Below are 22,693 nucleotides of genomic sequence, written 5' to 3' on the forward strand. Positions count from 1 at the left end.
ACATAGTAGAACTATCAGTGAAATAAATAAAATCATTTATTGGTATCTACGTTTCAGAAGCCAAGCGTTTTGCCTGCCCAAATTTGTTCACTTCCAGATTTTGTAGATTTTGTCATTATTCCTGGATATTTGTGCTTCTACCATAGCCTAACAAAATGTAACTGTTTCCCCCATTTCCAATCTTTGTACTAAACTAAGCTAACAGGCTGCTGGCGGTAGCTACATCTCTACTCTCGGCAACCAAAATGTCAAACTATTCCTTTAAGAGGAGACTCCCCTTTATCAGAATAAATCATAATCATCATCATCGGATTTCCCAAGTTAGTGGGTAACTAAGAAGATTTTGTGGTGAGTTTGTATGTTCAATATTCTTCTTGCAGCAAATTTGTGGATCTGTGACTGAAATGTTCGTGTCCCAGGAGATATCTTTGTAGGACCCCGATACGTTGTATAGAGTCCTGGATCAGAGCTACTTCAATTCAAAAGTAACAGCCTCCAAAATGTCAGTAAAGTTCTACTAACTGCACAGTTTTTCAGCCCGCTGACAATAATAAATCAGATATCTTTAAAGCAGCTATTGGAATTCAAAAAACACAGCAGACGAACCTCACTATGTAGTTCAGTCTGACAGAACTCGAGCTGTAAAACTTTGATCTGCTTGCAGATGAGTGTACGAGGTGCATTTAGATTCAGAACATGAATTGCCCACGGTCAGTGTTGTCTTCCAGATGGGCAACCATGCACTTAGACGGAGTAATGTTTAGACTCTGCATGTTTATTTCTCTCTCTTCAGTCCACTATCTCCCCGCGGCGAGGCAAGGCTCCCTTAGGCACCTGCAGGCTTCATCTAAAAAGAGGAGGAATGAGGGAGATTTTATTTTTCAACAAGTGCAATCCCTGTCTGACACATCTTTAAAAACTTTTTTTTCTAAATCTTTCATGAGGTGCCGGAGGCAGCATCTGTCATCTCTCCAACGTATCTGAGCTAACAGCGACGAATGGGATTTCACAGGGACATTTATGTTCTTCTGATCTCGCCGAGATGTTTTTCTGTAGTATAAAGATCCTGCAGAAGCCACGCGGAGGACTGAATGTATGTCAACGATGCTTTTTCCAGATGCTCAAGGCTCCGACTATGACGGGGGGTTGGGGGTCTTTTCTTCTCTGTATGGCTTCCCAGAGGTGGAGGTGGTGTGGGCGGATGCGCTGTCATTCAACGTGGGGGCGTTTCTAAAAGCTAATCTCCATCCTCCGCACTCTGCTTGGTAAATCTGATCCCACCTCACAATATACCAACTGCTATGTGTTATATAATATCCAAAAAGATGCAGTTATGCTGAAATCACATGGGTTGTTGAAGGGGAAAAAAAGTTTGGAGTCATGCAGAGGATGAAATAATACACGGTGGAGGAGCTGCGGTTTAGAACTCTCTGGACGAATACGAGACGAGGATTACAGCGCTGCAGCATTTATCATTGTCTTGAGTTAATGAGAAATAACCCACAACTGGTCACTGTATACTTTAACAAGAGAAACAGCTACAATGAGATCAGTCTGCTTGTTCCTGGAGTGTTGACATGAATTTAAGGCATAGTGAGAAATTATCATTATCATTTTAACAGGACATGGAAACAGACCTAAATGGATACAGCAGATTCAATATATGAAAACATAACAGACCACAGTTTGTCATTATTTTCATGAGCCTCATGAAAGGACTTCTAATGTCTCTCTTAAGACGCAATCTTTGATGGCAGATAATGCGTGTGATCCATTACAGCTCATGTCTTCAGGGAAGTGTTAATCAATACTAATCTCTCCATCTGGCCTCAAGTGTAATATCGAATATTAGGTTTATACAGCAGTGTTGTTCTGTGCTGCTGCTCTGGTAGGCTATGTTCATGTCAGCGTCATGTTCACGCTAATCTTTGCTAGTATTCGATTACTGTAATCAAGTTTTGAGTTTTATAACAAAGCAATTTATCCCCAATTTAATAAAAATAATATATTAAAGGCACAATGAGTAGGATTTGTCTTTTGCAGTTTGGAAACACAACATTCAAAGTTGGCCCCTCCTCCCTGGCTCAACGAGGGTTACGGTGCTTTACAGCAGATGAAAGCCAACCCCAGATTCACTCTAGTTTTTTAACGGGCGTTGTCCGCTTGCCGTTTCGCCTCACTATAGTTGCATTTTGTGTGCACTGTGTCCGCCATTTTTGTAGTTTCCTCTTGGATGCATGCTTGTGATCTGACCCTTTGTTGCGTTTTTATAGAGGTTGACGCTAGGGTTCCTAACTGCCATTGTCAGCCCAAAAACCGTCAATTGCCGATATATACACAAAGCTGTGTGTGTCAGCGCGTGCAAAATAAAATGACAAACATTGCCAAAAAATAGCTCCCCAAAAAAAACAACCCGTAATGTACTCAGCCAATCGCCGATAGCCAATATATTGGTCAATCGCCCAACCCTAGTTGACACCCAGAAACACAGTAAAATAAGAAAACACAGGCAATTCTGAAATTCAAAGCTGCCATGCGTAAAATTATTATGTGATACATTTCATCTTTAAATGCTGTAATGGCATAAGTTTGGTTTCTTTTGCCTTTTGCAGATAGAGTGGTGTAGGAATGAGTCTTAAAACCCAGAAATGAGTTAGCATTTTAGTGCTTCTGGTTCCCTCGTCTGTAAATCAATGGGTTTTTTTAATGGATTTTTGGTTGGATGCCTGAAATAAGGATTTTTACGTTTTGTTATGAGACAAAATACCCCAATTTTTAAGCTTTTACGTGTCTTAAAAAAGGCGATTGCTAACAAGACTACTAAAACACTAGTTAGCTTAGTGGTGGCGACGTGAAGTCATGCGACCGTGGTGTGGTTCGTATATAGCCTAATGTTAGCTTTTTACTTCTGGCGATTGCATTCACACTTCAAAAATAAAAAAAAATAAAAGTGGCGTTCAAATTTGTGAAGATTTTCTGGCTGAACAAAACATATAAGTATCATAAATGTTTATTTGCCACAGAGTTTATTTTCTGCAATAATTCAAAATCCAATGGAAAAATCCCATTGGGTCCTACAAACGCAAGGCTTTCATCCAGGAGACCGCTGTTTGTGTCTCGTGCGTCACATTATAATCAACTGTTATTTTGTATCCCGTGTTGTGTCATTTTCACTGTACAAACGTAGTAGTTTTACGCCAAAATGTATTTCTTTACTAAACCTAACTGAAGTGGTTTTGTTGCTTAAAGTGACGCCAAGGGGAACAATAGTGGTTTTGATGCCGAAAACAAGTGACGAGTTGGAATGAAAACGCATTGGCTCTTTAAACTGCGTCACCACAGCACTTTCTCTGAGTGTTTAATATTGACGCGGATGGGTTTACATTGTAGTTACTTGAAAGCCTGGTGCGCTAAAGGGTGCCTTGTGTGTCGATATAGCACACTTGGGTGGCGTGACAAAGCAATGCTATTTTACGCCCTGGGAATGAAAACGGGCTGGACAAACATAAACTCTGCATGACACCCATCCACACCCATACTTTCTACCTCGCTACATATACAGGGCACACTGCTCTCTACACTGGCACTGGATGTAAACCATGAGGAGTGAATTCATCCAGTGTGTAATTACTTACTAGAGTGTGCATGGACATGAGCCCCAAGAAAGATTATATCATATCATTGGAATGAAACACTGAGATCAATGCTTCCTTCCTTCTTAGTTTCCATATGATTTTAAAACATGTGGAGTCCATGTTGTGATCAAAAAGACCCAACCTAAAGTTAAACACTTTCCCCCAGTTGGTGAAACAATCAACAGCTATTACACGCTTTGGTCTCATGTTACACTACGCTTTACTTAATGGATACAAAACGCTTCCAAAGTGCCATATTTTAACTCCGTGATATTAAATTATTGAAGCGAAAAGTCACTGAGAAATACCACAACGACACTGCACACAGCCGCATGACTAATGTGAAGAATCTGCAGAGTGAGATTGAAACAGTGCGTATTTAATTGTTCATGATTATAAAGGGGAACTCCTCGGGGTATGCTAAGTGAAGCTAACCCACTTACGCCATATAGATATGACAAGCTGGCTATTTGTGGCCAGAGCTTTAGCAGCACAGAAGTGGGAAAAACACATTTGTTGCAGGCGTTATTTGGTTAGTCGGTTTCACTCTGTGCTTCTTCGCTGCTGTTTTGTAGCCAGTTTGCGATTTCATCACTTGTTTCTGATGTGTCAAGTTATGTTCATCAAGAAGATTTCCAGAACTTACTATAACTTACATCAGAATTTTAACTGAACATCATAGAGTGGGCGCTCGTCTCTGTTGTACATGTGATTAGAGCAGCAGCTTTTTACATATTAATCCTGACTACTGTATCTTTAATACACTAAAGCAGATAATAAAAATGACCAATAAAGATGATAGTTGGCCTCAAATTTAAAGGAGCATACTAGACTGACAGCCAGGATTTAAAGGATTGGAATATTGGACTTCTTCATTTACTTTCCAGCCTTTAAATGTCTTCGGCCAGTAATACGGATGACATTGTGTTTACTTTTTTCTCCATGGAGATTTAGATTTATGGCACCGTCTCTTTGAGTATTCGCCTGTTATGGCTCTGGTCAACACTATAATCCAGCATTGACAGAGGAAAGCAATAAAATGGCTGACATGTAAACTACCATGATGAATAGCGGTGGCGAGGTGCCACAAGATGGATAACCCTGATTCAGCCTTTGTTTACCTATACAGCCAGTGTGGTTGTAAATCACACTGTAAGTACAACAGAGCCAGAGATGCTGGAAGTGTCTTCTGCTGGCCAGAAAACTGCTAAGTTTGAGCTGCTGGGGCTCATAAATGGTGAGGCTCTTATCTAAATGCATTAGATAAGTTGGTTTCTCCCTAATTTAAGCAACAGGTTTAACTGATAGAGATTTATTTTATGTGAAAAGCAGTGCAACAGTTCTTCACTCAGCTTAAGTGCAGTGTCCCTACAGAGTGCTTTTCAGTCTTGGCTCTCGCGAACACTGCAGACCTCCTGGCTTTTCTATCCTTCCAACGAGTTGATTACATTCACCTGGCGTCCCAGGTGTACATCAGCTCCTGATTAGATGGCTGCAGTGAAAGCCAGCAGAGTTTTTAAAAGAGAATTTAAACTCCGCCCCCACTGTTGGATCAAGAAGAAACCCTTTAAATAATTCATCTTTTATAAGTATTATTATAGTACAACTTCATACAAAGAGTTTAAAATTATGTTTTCACTAAGATTTACTTAATTTTGCCTCCAAAAATGTATGTTAAAGAGGACCTATTATGCTCATTTTCAGGTGCGTATTTTGGTTTTCTTCTAGAACATGTTTACATGCTTTAATGTTATGTTACGCCCCAGTCTAGGGGTGTGGAAGGGCAACATAAATACAAGGTGAAACGGCGAATGAATTGCAACAATTAATATTTATTGCTGCACACAATAATCAAGTATCTATTTACAAATACAAAACAAAGGAAGCACACGCTCAGGGTGAACCAAAGGCCAGATATAACAAACAAAACAGCTTCCCAACCAAGTTCTAACTAAGCCCTATAACAAAAGAAACAAACAAAAATACATGGGTTAAACCTCTCCTTAACTTAAAACAGGAGAAAACAAATTAAATCAACTGGCGGTTCACCCCTACAGCTTCATGAATAAAATCTGATATATTTACAAAGATAATGTATACAACTTTTGTTAGACGCCGAGGTCTATACAACAAGATTTTAAAGTCAGGTATATTTACAAAGATAATACTACTTAAACTAAAGCTACAAATGTTTACACAAAGCACACAGAGGAAGCCACACCATGTTACCTGTACACAGTTTACTAAAAACAGCAACTCTTTTCACCCTCCGTCTGAAATGCTCCGTTTGAGCTCCTGCCCCGCCCCCCAAAAAGTCCAGTCTGCTCTGATTGGTCCGCTGGCTCACTCTGTTGTGATTGGTCAACCGAACCAAACTCTTCCATCTCCGCCCCAGCTCCAGCACTTACTAGCTTTGTTTGAGGGCATGCCACACTATTCGCTAGGCAGGTATTAATGCAAATATGTTACTTGGTGACATCATCAGGTTACGGAAGAAAAGGCAGGACCTCAAGGAAGGCTGCAGAGAATTATTCCCTTGTTTTGTGATTCAAATGGCGTCAGTGTCATTATGAAGCTGTTTTCAAAATTATTTCACGTAATCATAAGTAGTCAAAAGTTTACGATTAAGTTTACCATTAGCGGGGTCTGTGAGCATGACTGCCCGGCCGGCTAGGTAGCAACCCCGGCAGGCACTGGCTTGCTGTCACGGCACTTTAGCTTCTCAACTCCGAAAACATTTGTCATCATTTTTCAAAAAACTGACAATATTCAAAATCTACACAGTTGATTTCTCAGCTCAAAAATACTCAAAAGTGAATTTAGTGATGAAATAGCATATGTAAAATGTAAAAAAAACAACAACTTGTTTTTGGCAGCTGATCATAGACTGTGCCATTCCAATGTTTTGCATTGTGGGATACAGTATCGGATGCATCCTGGAGATTTTTTCCAAATCAGTATGGCATCCGGGTATTTTTGAGATACTGGAGATTATGCTTTTGTTTTCATTTTGCATACTACATTTTGGTCAAGTATATACTATTAGTATAATATGTGGTTTTCTAATACAGCCTGTGACTTTTGAAGGCTGATGCCAATTCAACTTCACATAGAAAAATCAAAAAATGTGTCCAAAGATAGCTGTAGCCCTTTTGTGGAGCTCTCTCACCACCACTCACAGTTTATCTATTTTTTTTTTGGTTGCAAAAATCGTGGATTTGAAAAAAAGTGGATTTATTACACATATTGACACCTTTGAGTATACTTAGGTTTAACACACAACATATTTAAAGCCTGCCTAGATTTACTAAGTATAGAATTTGGCTATAGCTCCTGTACTTCCTCTCACTGATGCCATGCTGTTGAGGAGTAAATCCCCATAGCTGATTTCAGCATTTGGTTGTCCCCTCTTGTGAATCCTAAGGTCCCACGGGGTGAGGCAGGGTCGACTAAAACCGAAGTGTAGGGGTCCATGACTGACACCGCAGCATCAAAGGCTTCGGGTAGAAAAAAAAAAAATCCGGAGGAATGTCCATATGGATTTTCACTGACCGCCTTAGGACATCGTTTACAATGCAGACAACCCACTCAAACTCGCTCTTACACTCGGTTACGGTTTTGGCGAGTCTTTCAAGTCTTGGCTTCCCCAAATGAGTCTACAAGGAGCTGAAATGTGCAGCTTTTAAACAGCATCCTGATAACTTCACTACAGCGGTTGTCTTAAAAACAGAGTTTATATTTTCAAACTGAAACACCCCTCTGGGAGACCGCTTTTCCCCCCCGTTTGCTTCATTTCATCCTCAGTTAACTGCAGGATAGTGTTTCAGCGGCGGGGGAATGAGATCGTCATGTCAACGGGATGAAACAATGGAGATTGTATTGTCGATTGGTTTGGGAGTGGGTGGAGGGATGAGGTTATGTCTTTAGCATGGCTGCCACAATGGATTCAATGATAATACCAGCAGTGAACGCAATAGCAAGAAGCTGTGGGATGCCTTATGCTATCTCTGAGTGGAGGATTCTCCACAGAATATCATCATTGATCCTCACAAGCCACACAAATTTGTAGTCTATAGCCGTGTTTTGAAGTTTTTCTCTTCACTTTCTTTTGTACCCTCCTGAAAGCATAATGTAACCTGTTCTTGCAGCGTTGGGATTCTGTTTACGGTAGAAATATGGTTAACAGTCATCTTAAGTTGATCTTTCTATGGGGCACTCCTATGTTACACATGAAGATCAGTTTACTATTTAAGCTGTGAAAGTAGCTGTATAATGTCCTGTGTGGTTCTGAAGTTAGTGTGCTCAAGTCTGAGAAAGTAACCCTGATGACGTCATAGTGATGTCATCAGGGTTACCATGGGCTTGAGACAGAAAGCCTGTGTTATGAACTCCAGATGTGGAGTTTGATAGATGTTGGCATTCACCAGGCAGGGAGGTGTGAATGAAAGGCTATTGAGTTGCATTATGGGAACTGTAGGAGTGTATTTTGGGCTAGACCCGTACGAGGGGCTAAAAGTCAGGATATCTCTTCCTCTGCTGCTTTAATTTTGACCATTGCTGTTGATCAAATTGCATGCTTTGTCCGAACAACACTCCAAAACATGAAGAAATTCAGTTTATCCTTACATAAGAGGAAGAAAAAGACACAAATCCGTACAATTTAGAGGCTTAAACAAGGCAGGGTTTGGAATTTTTGCTTGAAAAAAGACTTTAATAATGACTCGATTATTGAAACACTAGCAGATTATTTCTGTGTTGATTTACTAGTCGATTAAGCAACTAATCGTTTCAACTTTACTTTAAAAAAAATTCTGTCTCTTTTGAGTCCCCAGCAAGCACTAATGAGAGTACAATGTTGAATTACTAGAATGCCCCTTTAAAACGTTGCATGTTTTTTTGGTAAAAAGCCATAACAAATTAAGATTAACTTTGCTTTTATAACTTGTATTCCTGCACAAACATAAACATTCATATAATATAGTAGCACAATAGTTTGGGGTTGATTGCATTATTGTTACTCTTTTGTGTTTTTGCTCATAAGTACAAATAAAATAAGCAAAGAAAGCCTGCTGATAGCCACAGTGGTTAATTCCTACTTTGCTGTTTACAGTATATATACTGTATGTCACATATGTTTTATCTTGTCCATACAGCAGAGTGTGTGTTTATGTGTGTGTTGGTACAGCATGACTGGTCAGTTGTGAGCAGCCTGCTGATTCAGACAGTGTGAAATTCAGCTGGAGTTACCTCATCTGTCAGCACCGTGAGGATTTTTCAGATCCGATGTGTTTGTGCATCAAGGCCCCGCGTCGCGTGGGAACATCAGTATGCTTGTGTAGTGTTTGTGTGTGTTTGTGTGTGAAAACCATACAAATAATTAATGTGCGATCACTTGGTTGATATGCTGCCCTATTAATGTGAACATAAAGCATTCAGGGAGCAGTGAAGGAGATCAGCTTAGATTACTGGGGCGGGCGAGTGGGAATGTGTGTGTGTGTGTGTCCTCAGGGTCTGTGGAGGTTGATGTGATTTACCTGGACAGCAACGATGCCCTTGCTTTTGACCTTACCCTGTTGAGATGGAGTTATTAGGAGGGAAAGAGATAAAGGATCAGACTGAAAGCATTCACTGAAATAAAGTTCAAGAGATGGAGTAAGAGTGTGACATAGTTAGAGGATTGGGAGTGTCCTCCACTGGGACAGATTCTGTTCCAAAGCTTGTGCTGGAACACGAATTATGCAGCAGCTGAATCACTAAGCGCAGAAAAACTCTTAATTATGATCCAGTTATCAAATAGCAAGTAGTTTGTGGCACATTTTGACTTTATGTTTTATAAATATGCAGGTCTGCTGTGTCATCCGCGAACAAGAAACCCCCATAGCTGCCAGCAGCCATGGACAGCTGTGAGCATTACTTCAAATAAAAAATAGTCTTTTTCACAAAGAAATAAACTAAAGCAGGCCTCTCGTTTCTGGCCGATGATGTCAAATATGTCCCATGACAACATAAATACAGATTAATGAATGACGCAACACATTCTCATTCCCTGCTCGTCAAATACCGTCGATTGGGCTCAGCATCGGAAAGCGACGCACGGAGGCGCCCTCTGGGGACAGATAACGTCAACCATGACCGTTTCCTAATCCTAACTAAGTGGTTGTGTTGCCTAATCCTAAATTCCTGTGAAAAGGGAAGTTTATTTTGAAGGACATTATGCATGTAACGAGAATGAGAATGTGTTACGTTGAATGACAACAATCAGGTTGAATGAGAACATATGTATTGGTCTGTCAGCATTGAAAATGAGTAATCACAGAGAAAGTTCGAGGTGAAAGAAAGTCTGTGACTTTTGGTGCCTTCAAATGAGGTGGTGTTTACCGTGTTTACGAGATGAGGCCATATGAACGCCCCCCTCATGTCCTATTCATGACCTCGTAAGTTGAAAGTTTCTGAAAGCTCCGAGTTCACGAGTTGCGACGTGTTTGTTGACGTTGCCAGAAATGGCGGAGGCCTTGGAAGGTAATTTTTCGGTACATAATAAGTGAATATATTGCAATTTTAGTCGTATATTGTTTTTCTTCGTAATTTTATAAAGGAAAATGTTTATATTCCCAACGGCCTCATCTTTCTCCTTTGTCATTATGCCTTTGCATTTCCTGCATTATGTTACCCACTTGCTAGCTTGCTAACTTGTTAGCCTCTGTGGCTTCTAGACGCCGACAGTAACGTTAATATAGCCGTTGCTTAGCAGCGGTGTTCTCACGACTTGACCATTTGAACGCCACGCATATCATGTATACGACTTCCAATGTTGTAAACACGAGCTCACAGGTTTCATTTGAAGGCACCATAAATGTGAGCGGACAAAAGTCCAGTTTTTCTCATCCACACTAAAACACGTTTACAGTTTTAGTCGGAGGACCAGAGAAATAGATTTTTATGGACTCGCTCTGAGGTAAACTGTTTTCTAGGAAGCTCCGCCGTCCTCACCACAAGCATGACTGTGGAGTTAATGCAAGTGAAGCAGTGTTTGATGAGGAGAGCGCCGCGGTGGACTAAATGATGCAGGCATTGAGGAGAAAGTGGCAAACGTGTGTCGCATTCCAATCAGCTACACGTCTGTATAATGCAAACACACTAATTATGTATTATGGGCGTTAATGAGCCGCGGCACTGATTGCCAAACATTAGCTAGTCCCTCTCTCTGAGCCAATCGGGCTTTTATTGGCCCCTCAGTATGTGGATTGAATTTTATACACCGGCTGCATCTGTCAAACTGACGTACACACACATTCTTGTGTGTATATAGGTACACAAATAATCAATCTCACGTGCAACAGCAGACACACAGGAAACAAGCTGAAGTGGCACACACATTTTATACCAACCTGCTTTTGTGTTTTCTCTCTCCTTTGTGTATTTTTTATGTGAATTTAACATCCATTGTTTGCCACGAGGGACAATAACAGAGAAAGAGAGAGGAGGCTGTTAAATACTCGCCTGTCCTTTAGTTCCAAACTGTTTCAAAAAGCAAAAACGTTTGATGTGAAAAGTGAAAGGAGAGCCTTTTGGTTTTTCTCCCTGAAACACAAACACCATTTTACTGACTTCCTTTCCTGCTTTTCATAAATGTTTTAACAAGCGTGGCACGCAAACAAAAAAAATAGACACAGTGTCATTAAAAGGTTAGTTTCAATGCATGTTGATTGATATGAATGAAAAATGAAAAATGACATTTACAGATGACATTTTCAACCCTAACAAACCTTTATACTACTCTGTAGTCTTTTAAAGGCGTTTTCAAACTGGCAAAAGCCAAATTGGAGCGTTTAGTTTCTTCACTGGTGCCGCAAGGACTTTCTTTCAAGTTAGCCAACATGGAGCATCCTTGAATTTGACACCCTTGACACTCAGCCTCGTGCCTCGTGCAGAAAACTAAAGCGGCAAACTCTCCAGACTTTAAATAAACGGCATGCTAAGTGTGAGGAAGTGCTGCAGTCTTTGAAATAACTGCTCTACTCTGAAGCGTCAAGGTGGGAAAGTCCCCTGAAATAACGGTCAGCGAGGGCTGAGGATGATGGTAACACCATGTGAAGGTGCTCTCACACCTGCGTGTTCGGTGTGGTTGGCTCAACCTCCACCGTCTTAGTTTATCTCATCTGTGGTGGTGAGATAACCCTGAAGCAAACAGCTGATCCCTGGTCAGCCTCAGTTAGATAGTCACGGGCCGCCTGAGTGGTTTGTTTTCATTACATTCATTATGTGTAAAACGGCACAGGGACACAGAGTGACTATTGGCTGCAGCTTTCATCAGAATTCAGAGCCAAGATTGCGCTTCTAAATGACAATATTGCTTTTTTATTTATGATTCACAAAATGTCCCCAACGAGGTAATAAAGCTAAGTGGGTCTTTGTCATTTTCGACACACTGCAGTTCAGTTTGTTTTCCTGTGAAACGCTGCAGTTAAAGCACCATTTTCAGCACTGATTTCAGAAGCGGGGTAGGTGACCTCAATTACAATCTGTAAACGGGAATAAAGTGTTCTTTTTCTCGGTTTGGAAGGCGAAGCAACAGAAAGGAGGAAAGAAAGCGGAGAGGAGGAAACTGGGGCAGCGCGCTGGCTTGTGTGTGTGAAACCAACAGAGCTGTTGGCATGTCATACATCTAAAATGCATCACCCATTTTCTTGCGGTGCCCTCTACCACGAGACACCGAGTCTCAGAATAGATAAAGAGGAGGTGGTCAGATAATATAAATTGCATTTGCTTGCTTCCTGCGGATAAAATGTTCTACGTGGACAGATGTACTGTCAGGGGCCAATATTGATGTTTCTGTGAATCCATGTTTGATGAGTATGTAAACATTATATATCAGCTTCCACTTCTGGAACAACCTCCCTATGGACATCAGACAGTCTGATTATGTCTCTCTCCTCCACTACCCCCTTCAAAATAAAAGCCCCAGAAGGTAACTGTACCTGAGCTTCCTCTTGAGATACAGTTACCTTCAAACATGGATGTTTTCCATGGCTTGTTTTTCAAAATAAAAGCAGCATAGAGTAACTGTCTCTTAACAGGAAGCTCAGGATGTGGGATACGCACCAAGTATCAGGCACACTTACAGAATTTCTGGGGAAATTTTCTAGTTTCCATTTAAAATCCGATCAGTGGCTTTGAAGTGTGAGAATATTGATTGTAAAATTAAGTATGAAAGAACATTTTATGTACAGTATATTTTCTGGGATTTCAATGGAGAGGTTTAGTATTATGTAGTATACTTGTCAAAGTATAAGATTATGATGACATAAAACTATGCAATTTTTTACTTAAACGTGCACTGTCTATCAATGTAGAAATAAATAATTACAGTGTGAAGTGAGTGTTGTTTTTGAAATTCACTGAAAGCATAGTGCTACTGACACGCACCTGCATCCGCCTTTTAACCAAGAGACCAGTGTTTCAAGACCGGTGCATGTAAGCTACGTTGGTAACATTTGTCACATGTTTTCCGTACTTATGTAACGTTGTTTCTGTATGTATTTTACTAAGTTTACGTACTTTTAAAATGTTTTTCCTAAACCTAACTAAGAGGTTTTGTTGCCTCAACTTAACTGCGGACGTTACTGTAGTTTTGTTGCGTGGCGTACAATTGACACGCGAAATGTCCGCGAAAATTCCGCGTAATGTTGTGCCATTGATACTCCTTGTATCCGTGAGACTGGGTTGATCCATCCACATGCAAACACACCGTGTACTCGTCTCCCTCTCTTCTGGGCAGACACATCCGTCATCCTGCTTTAATTGCTCTGGTGTGAATCATTAGATCCAGCAGTGCAGCCGATGTCGGACAGGGCATGTTTATAGCCTCCATCAGGGGGCCGGTGACCCCCTGCATTAACACTGCTACATGGCTGCTGACCTCTGCTTTATGTGCACACACTTGACACCAGAGCTTATGCATTGCATGACCTTTGAGCTTTTTAATTTGTAAGATGATGTCTTACTGCAGCTTGTTGCTGTTTCATGATGACACAGTTGCGTCTTTAAAGAACAGATCATGTGCCATTCTTGCATTGGAGTCCTTTTGACAGTTGAATCATGATGTGTTTTTGAAGCTTTATACGAACAGTAGCAATCATCTATATTTTTGCTTCGCAGCTAAAATAATTGCCTCTTGGAATTAAAACCTCTTATTTTCGTGTTGTGGTCGTTTTTTGTGACAGTTCTATTAACGGTGGATGTCTTCAGAGACTCCTCTTGGCTCTGTACAGATGGTCAGTTTTGTTGCGAATGAGTGTGACTCATGTATTCAGCGAAGCCAAAAAGCACACGACTCGTCCCCCAAAATCGCCTGCCAGCTAAAACTGGAAAGCCTCCAAAGCTCTGTTCAGCAGCACGCAGTGGATCTTCAGCTTTTTGGACATTCTGTACCTGCCAACTGGCCTCCGGATGTCATGCCCTTCATTTATTATTGGAAGGAGAACTCTATCGACTCTGTCTGATAACTATGTGTGGAGATTAATAACTGGAAGGAGGAGGATTGTCTTTGGGTTTTAGATGATGCCCTCGGTGCACTTCATTCATTCATGTCTGTGTTTGGATTGCAACACTGACATCGAGATGCGTTGTCACTTTTTAACCCAACATAACTAAGCACACACTGTGTGTTGAGTTGATTGTTAATGCAATGTTGACGTGTTGCGAGTCTTCTTTCTTTGCTTGCTGAAGGGCACTTTGATTGCAGACGTTGTCTCACCTCCAGGCCTCTGTTACAGGACTACTGCGCTTAAATAGGCTTTATACAGTAGGTGTTACTTTTGGTTCTTGTTTGCGACATGTTGAAAAAAAGTTTCTATACTGTACAGCAAGGCTTAACACTCTTAGGTAAACTTAGGGCACAGTAATTTTGAAAAAGCCGTTTGTTTGGTTTGAGAACTGAAGTGCACATTCTGATCAAAAGAATACAATACAAGAAACACTTTGCAGCATGAATAAGCATAAATCGTACGTGGACTGAGACACTGATTGTCAAGGGCATCGTTTACACTGGCAGTGGGAGGGCATGTGCCTACACTTTTTGGTGGCTTTTTTCAGGTGGATTTTCTTACAAAACTCTCTCTTACTATTTTCCTCTGGGTCATGTCAAGCTGCCACGATCCAGACGAGAGAAGATCTAAGTGGATAAAAATGTTGCTCACCTGCCTTCAATTATTACTGTGTGCTCTGAGCAACAGGTTTAAAATAGTACTCCGTCGATTTAGCATTGCACTCCTATAACACTGTTGGACTCACAATGAGCGGTGTTAACAAAAATCAAATTCAAAGTTGATGCAGTGGAACCAGATACTGTATTTTTTTATTTACAAATTCTTCTTCCGTTTGCATGTTCTGCCCGTGTCAGCGTGGGTTTTCTTCCGGTTCTCTGGTTTCCTCCCACAGTCCAAAGATTGTCCATGCAGGTTAATTGGTGACTCTAAATTGCCCGTAGGTGTGAATGTGAGCGTTGTCTGTCTCTATGTGTCAGCCCTGTGATAGTCTGGAGACCTGTCCAGGGTGTACCCCGCCATCGCCCAACGTCAGCTGGGATCAGCTCCAGCCCCCCCGCGACCATGAATAGGATAAGCGGTTACAGATAATGGATGGATGGATATTCTTCTTCCTTGTTGAAACCTGGCGCCTACATTACCCACAATGCAGCGTGACTGCAAACAGTTTGATCTGAGATTGGGGTGTGTTATGCTCATAGAATTGGAATAGGAGTGGAATGGACATTCCCATTCAAATCAACGTAGCAGGATGGTCAGAGCAGCGCCCATTTTTATGTGTTCCGTTGCCATATCGACCGCTGTAGCGGGCTGACTTGCAGCAAGTCGTGGACTCACTGAGGTGAAGGTTTTGCAGTAACGATTAAACGAGCAGTGGAGTCGTGATGTTATGAATCACAGAGCGCCGGAGTAAATTAGTAAAATTTAACAACATAATGCTTCATCATCCTCACACTCTTGTCACAGCAGAGGAAAGCACATTGCTCGGGGAGCTCCGTCTGTTCTCCTCCCAGTCGAGCTGCAACAACACTTTATCGCCCCACTGACGCGTGTTCTGTTGTCACCATGACAACTAACAACAATAACCATTTTCATTTGTCTGTTTCTTTGGCTATGCTGTTACAGTATCAGCTAATGTAGTCTCAAGCAGAGATAAGGAGCAAGCTACAGAGGACAGGTAGCCTCACTTCTTTCTAACTCCACACCCCTAGATTCCTTTTCATTTTCAAACCTGTATGCTGACTCAAGTGACATCACTTGAGGCAATTTGGCAGATTTCACAGAGCTAAATAAAAGTTTTTATACACCTTTCTTCACATTATGCAGTAGATCTCCCCAACACCTGTAAACAAACAGCAGCGGCTGCTTTGCATACTTTTGTCGGACAGCCTGCTGTACCTAATTGGTGGAGGTTGTGGGGCTGTATGGGACCTGCAGACATTACTACTAAGCGCTTTGAGTGGTCGGAAGACTAGAAAGGCACTATATAAATGCAAGTCCATTTACCATTTACTACCTAAGGCTGAAAAAAGTACTGCTAACTCCTGTTTTTGGGTAAAAAACATATTTAACCTGTATATTTCCTCCTAAATGATGCATCATTATAAAGTACTGTACGTCATCCATCAAGAAAACTTAGGCTCAGTAAGTTATTATGCCAATCAGCCAATTCCTATTTGTTAGATTGACTTAAATGTATATCAATGCAGGTCTGAAACATTAGCGCTACCTCCTCTCCTCTCATGATGTGTAATCACTGCTGCCGAGCTCCATGTATCTCTGTCACAAACACGGCTCCCTCTGCTCCCTCCCACTGTTCAGCTGCTCACCACCAACATCTCCCTTTGATCACAGCTACGGCTGATAAACCCGGCTTGACTTTGTGTTTCATGGTGTTATTAATGCACTGATGCCTCTGATGTCTGTGATGATAAAATGCTTCGTCAAAAGTCAGACGCTGACAGATTAATGGTCAGTCAGTGTCATCCACCTTCTATAGTTGATGGATGTGATACTGTTTGATTTATCACATATTGATCAAAACTAGTCTGCTTATCTATTAGAGATCCTTAAATTAGTGGTTAAAAACAGTCCATCAATCTTCAGCATCCTACATTGGATGAACATTAATTTTCAATCAGTTATTAGTTCCGGTGGTGCACAGTTTATAGCTTAAAGGACATCAGCAGTTTCTGCCGCTCTCTGTCCTTTGTGTTCCACTGTTATTCTGTTTACTGGTGGTGGGGGGGAGGGAAAGGCCAGTTGTGTGATCAGTATTGATCTCTGAGAGCTTCTGCTCCAGGCCAGATGTATCTACGGTTACATCTGTGATGTGTGAATGCGAGCATGTTTTTATCGGCATGTCTGCGCCTCATGTCAGCGGACAGATGACCCCCAAAAAGAGGTTGTCTGTCAGGTTGCAAAACGTGAGCGAGCAGGGCTCCCTGTCGAGCGTCGATTCAGACACTAAAACTGTATCATTCATTATAGTTATTAGTCGAGCAGGTCACAAACACACACACACACACACACGGAGCGAGGGTCAAGGGCACCGGCAGGACTGAGCAAAGGAGCGTGAAATTGCATGTCATACTAATAGCAATCATGTCAGCCCACGAGAGCATGCGGTTAACTTCACAGCGCGATCAATTACCGATCAGTTCATGTGACTCTGCTGTGATGCTACTGTACTGTTGACTCTGTGTCCAATGAGTCATTATGCAGTGCTCTCATTTAACACCTCTCTCATTATAGGTCTACATATGTTATATTTCAGAATAAAAGCTGGATTGTGCGATTGAATTAGCGATTGAATTAGCTCCCATGCAATGTAGCTGTTTGTCTGCACACAAATAAATGGCACAGTTACAGTATGTGTCTGTAGCAGTGGTGGAGTGTTTGAGAATGCTGCCCTCATGTGCCTCCGCTTAGAAATGCAGCAACACCAAGACCAAAACAACAAACCCCATCAGTCACAAGTGCTTGCTTTTCCAGACTGTATATGTTCTTTATAAAGTAATTAATATTGATATCCTTTGTTTCCATTGCAGGTTATGGACACACTCTCCAAACTTTCACACACAGCGATTGCACAACAAACTGGAATCAGGTACGTGGCACAATACAAACTTATATGTGACACAATTGACTACACAATGTATCTTATGGCAGAGTACATAAAGATGAGCCTGACATAGAATGCTCTCCGTTTCCCTTCAAAGGCCCTATCCATCGGAGGAGAGTGTTGAAGACGAGGATATCTACAACCACCTGGAGGACCTTATAGAGTATGTCTCCTCTCCTCTTATGTGCATAACACATAGCTCTCTCTTGTGAGGAGTTTGACAAGAACTTTGTTGTTTTAAAAAGTTATTTGTTTTAGTCCCTAGTGTCTCTACCAATTCAAAATCTGCAGGCTGTTTTGTGGGCGCGGGCAACATTTGTTCCCTGGGTGTTGACTGGAAGGTAGCCACCTCCTCCAAGGCTTTCAGCGTGAGCTCGCCCCACTCTTTTCTTAGTGAACCACAAGTCGTGTGGGCTTTATTGTTTTTGTTTTTCGCACCCTATTCCCCATACACATTATGAAAGCATTGCAAATTTTCACATATACAAATAATTTTAAAAGGGCCAGTGTGTAGGATGTAGTTGGATCTATTGGCAGAAATGTAATATAATATTCATAACTATGTTTTGTAATATGTAATCGTTGTGTTTTCGTTAGCTTAGAATGAGCCTTTCAAATCTACATAGCGGGAGCGGCTTCTCTTCACGGAGTCTGCCCATGGATGTATTAAGAGAACTGGATACAGCGTCGGAGGCGGGATCCCGTTCATTCCTATGATAGTTGCTCAGTGGCGCATGAAGCCAAAATGGCTCGACTTGCGAGTGATAAAATACCCAGATCATCAGGCGATCTTCCGCATCCATTGGGCACATAGAGCAGGCACAGTAGCGTTTCCTTTAACTCCGCCTCCCAGCACTCAGTCTGGGTCTCCTTCACATTAACAGAGGAAGGGAAATAACTCTGGATTCTGCTATTAGTGCATTTTACAACTTTTAGGACCTAATGATTTAAATAAGGGATATTCAAGTTGATTTACCCCAAATAAAAAATATTTGCCGAGTTACAGACGTCTCTTTCCCAATGTAAGTCTATGGGAAAAAGTATTTTTGGGCCCAATGGCTTCACATGGACATGGAAGTTGTAGTACCACGGTTTGGCCATTACAAAAATGTGCTTCAAAGCCCGGTGCTCTTCCTGGAGGCCTGAGTCCACCATGTTGCATCGCCATATTTCTACAGTAGCCCAGAATGGACAAAACAAACACTGGCTATAAAGAGAGCATTTTGAGGGAGGGGTATTGGTAGCAATCTGCAACCTCACCACTACATTCCACTAAATCTTTTGGACATCAGATTAACCAGATAAATTAGCTGAAATAGTTTTTTTTCCAATACTAAATTATTTTAACATGCATTCCTGCAGCCTGCTAGAGTCCTACAACTTCATTTTAAAGTAACTTTATCAAAAGAACATTTGCATTTTTCACTTTTGAAAGTGAACAAGGAACAAAATCCTAGTCCCCCTACAAAGCCCTTTATCTAGATGCGGTGCAGCAATAAATGTTGAATCTAAAAGATTTAATGAAGGTAATGAAGCTGTTAGTCTACGCACAAATTATATTTTATTTTTCCTTTCACCGTTTTTTCTGTTCACAGTAATGCTTATCAAAATATTGCAGTGAAGTTTAAGTGAGTAGCTTCCTTTAGTCAGCCAGTGTAGTCGCCTTTTGATTAATGAGGCTTATATTGGTCTATTGTTGGCCTAGAGTTAAATGTAATTTCCTGGATCTGAGCAGAAACCACTAACAAATATGGAAAACTATGGGATTGGTTTTGAGTTGCATTGGAAGGGCAGAGCTACTGTAACTTGTGTGGTAATAGAAGTCAGTGGAGACAGATAATCTTACAGTGAAAATGGCTCACACTGACACGGTGCTCTGGTCTATGTTCAGCACTGACAGCTCCAGGAGTAGGAGGCAGCCCACTAGTCAGTAGTGACAGAGGAAAACAGCAGGCTGACAGCAGCCAGCAGTGGATGGGAGGTGGAAGTGGCAGTCTGGATCACACTGAACAGAGCCGTGTTCACCTCTCAACTCCCATCTGCTCAGTGTCCAGCAGCAAATGGACACAATGTGTACAGAAACATTCAGTCAACAGGAGAGCTCCACTAGAGCCAACTGTCTAAACTCTAACACTGCCAAAAGTCACGACCAAAATATACGTTTTTAAGACCCATTATGTGTTTAACAGAGCAAAGATTAAATTGGATAAAGAAATTAAATTGGATAAAGAGCATATTCTGACATTCTTGTTTTTGGTCTGTCATTGGCTTAATCCACTTTGATGTAACAGCAGCTCAGGGACAAGCTGCTTTTGAATCCTTTGAGAAAATCTAATATTTAGCAGATGCATCCAAACTTCCACTGGGTGGCTGGAATAGGTGTACATGTATGAGGAAATTTTATTAAAAAGTGGAAATTTTATTAAATAATTCAGCTTTTCTCTCGTGTACATTTACATTCACTGTGGGAAATTGACCCTGGCTAATAGTGTTTTGTGTTGTGTGGTCACATTTAGTACCTGTAAAAGTACTTATCAAAGATTTTAAAGCCCCAAAAAAACTTCAAATTTCATAAAAAAATAAATAGAAATGAATGACTAAATAAATAAGCAACAACCAATGCAAAAAAACCCAACCTATTTAGACATTATTATATAACAATAATTTACGACAACCCATCAACGGTCATCACATACTGATTGGTGCATGTCAGTACATGACATCACCTTTTTCCAACTGGAGGCCCGCCCACTTCAAACCGGTGAGATTTGCAGAGAGAAAAACAGAAATGTGTCATGTGAAATAACCAAAACAGTTCACACTTTTATGTAGGACCCACCTCACTCATAGTAAGAAGTGAATTAAGAATTTCCAGGACCTTTAAACTCAACCTCCCTCAGCCTCCATCACTGTTAGATCAGGAGGTTGAAGATGAGAGAGAAAGTAATAAATAAGACCACAACCATGCTCTTTTGGAAATGTAGACAAAGTTTCTTCCAACTAAGACCCAAACACACACACCTCCTACAATGACATTGCTCATGCAGCTACAACCCCACAAGCTAACGGTCTACTACAGTTTTATATGATTGGGTAAATTAATGTATAAAAATACTGTATTGATGTAACTCATTATAACAAGAGATAACTGCACAATTAACACAGGGACACAGGATTTTAATTTAGAAAATGCAAATACATATTTTCACTTTTTCTCTTGAAATATCTTTGTAGCCGAGTTTGTTCTATAATTTATTTCTGGGGTATTTCTCCACTTGTACAATGCTTGCAGTTACCTATAACAGTGGTTTTCAAAGTGGGGTCAGGGGACCCCCAGGGGTCGTTGAGGGTGTTCCAGGGGGTCCCCAGCAAAAAAAGGGGAATCATTTATTTTCACTATAATTCCATCCATAAGTAACACAATAACAGAATGTATGACTATTTTGGTAATTGGTTTCATACACTTTCTGTGATCAAACATCTAAAACAAAAAATGGAACAAAAATCTTGTCTAATTGGTGACAGTTTAGGGGTCCTTGACGTGAAAAAGTTTGGGAACCACTGACCTATCGTATACTTTGTCCTTCTATGTAAATAAGAATATACAGTAAGTCCCTGCTCTTCAAAATAGCATGTTATCTTTGTATCAGATATTAATGTAAATGTCATGAATCTGCACACAATTTACCCACACAGTCCATGCTTAATCCTCACCCCCTATTCTTCACCCTATTATACCTGCACACTGACAAGTCTTAGTGCTTTACACGCTCTATGTAGAGACCCCTCTCATGTTTCTTTCCTCTTGAGGACTTTTGGTTTAAGGCACGCATACAGAAAGTACAAGAGCACACACAAGCACTGAGTCATGTCATGTTAGCCCAGTTGCAAAGGTACATGTACAGTAATTGGCTCAGATGTGAGCAGTCAGAACAGGCCTGTGGCGTCACACATAACAGTCTTTGCCTGTGCGTGCATGTGTGTGTGTGTGTGTATGTGTGTGTTTCTGAGCCACTTTCACAGCCATGGATTAAGTGTTGTCCCCGGCTAACAAGATTTTGTAGTATAGTATTAAAATCCACTTCTGTAAAACCTGTGTGTTTTTGCGTGAACCTTTCATGCGGCTGTCATGTGGAAGTAAAAACCATTACCCACTCACAGTAAGACTCCGGATCAAACAGATGTGTGATGTAATGTCAGTAACCATAGTATTCTGCCATGTGTGCTGCAGTGAGAACGAGGTGGAGGATGAGGAGGATCTGTACGACTGCGTGTATGACGATGAAGATGGAGGAGAGATCTACGAGGACTTGATGAAGACAGAAGCTATCCCTCCTCCGGTTAGTCGTCCTCTCTTTAACGTCATTTCTCAATTAATAAAATACAGTATACCTTGTTTGTTTAATCTGCCAAAACTGAAAAATTACAAGTTCTGCTTTTACGTGGGGTTATGCTAGCTAGACTATTTCTTGGTCGGGCGCAGTGACTTCCTAAGTCATGTCGTAGGTTACCTGTGAAGTTGCAGGTAACCAACGGCGATAAGCCCCCCATAAAACTACAACTTGTCATTCTTACCATTTAGTTTTTGTTCTCATTAATCAAACAAGATGTAACGTGTTAATTACTGAGCTTTAGAGGTGCTGGTAGGTGGATACCTTTCAACAGAGCCAGGCTATAGCTTTTTTTCCCCCCCTGCCTTTCAATCTTTGTGCTAAGCTAAGCTAATCAGCTGCTGGCTGTAGCTTCCTATTGAGCGTATACAGTCTCTTGGCTAAATCTGGGCATTGAAGTCCCTTTGAAATGCTAATTAAAGGAACAAAATGGAATATATTATAAATAAGTCTGTTTTCTTTAGTGTATAGCCTAATCACCTGTTTTCGTTACCTTAC

General features: G+C 41.0%; 1 protein-coding gene across 5 annotated transcripts in view; it reads left to right on the top strand.

Moving 5' to 3' along the window:
• Nucleotides 1–22,693, top strand: part of LOC119480426 (guanine nucleotide exchange factor VAV3) — a 113,823-nt gene that overhangs the window by 36,213 nt on the left and 54,917 nt on the right. For 4 of the 5 annotated variants that reach the window (XM_037756616.1, XM_037756619.1, XM_037756617.1 and 1 more), the window contains exons 3-5: nucleotides 17,731–17,789; nucleotides 17,902–17,967; nucleotides 22,036–22,144. In XM_037756616.1, coding sequence (XP_037612544.1) covers nucleotides 17,731–17,789; nucleotides 17,902–17,967; nucleotides 22,036–22,144 — 234 coding nt within the window. Of the gene's footprint in view, nucleotides 1–4,790; nucleotides 5,340–17,730; nucleotides 17,790–17,901; nucleotides 17,968–22,035; nucleotides 22,145–22,693 lie in introns of those variants that run through there. The other variant, XM_037756620.1, reaches the window with a different exon arrangement.

Source organism: Sebastes umbrosus, chromosome 21, assembly GCF_015220745.1.
Source record: "Sebastes umbrosus isolate fSebUmb1 chromosome 21, fSebUmb1.pri, whole genome shotgun sequence".
Taxonomy (NCBI): Eukaryota; Metazoa; Chordata; class Actinopteri; order Perciformes; family Sebastidae; genus Sebastes; species Sebastes umbrosus.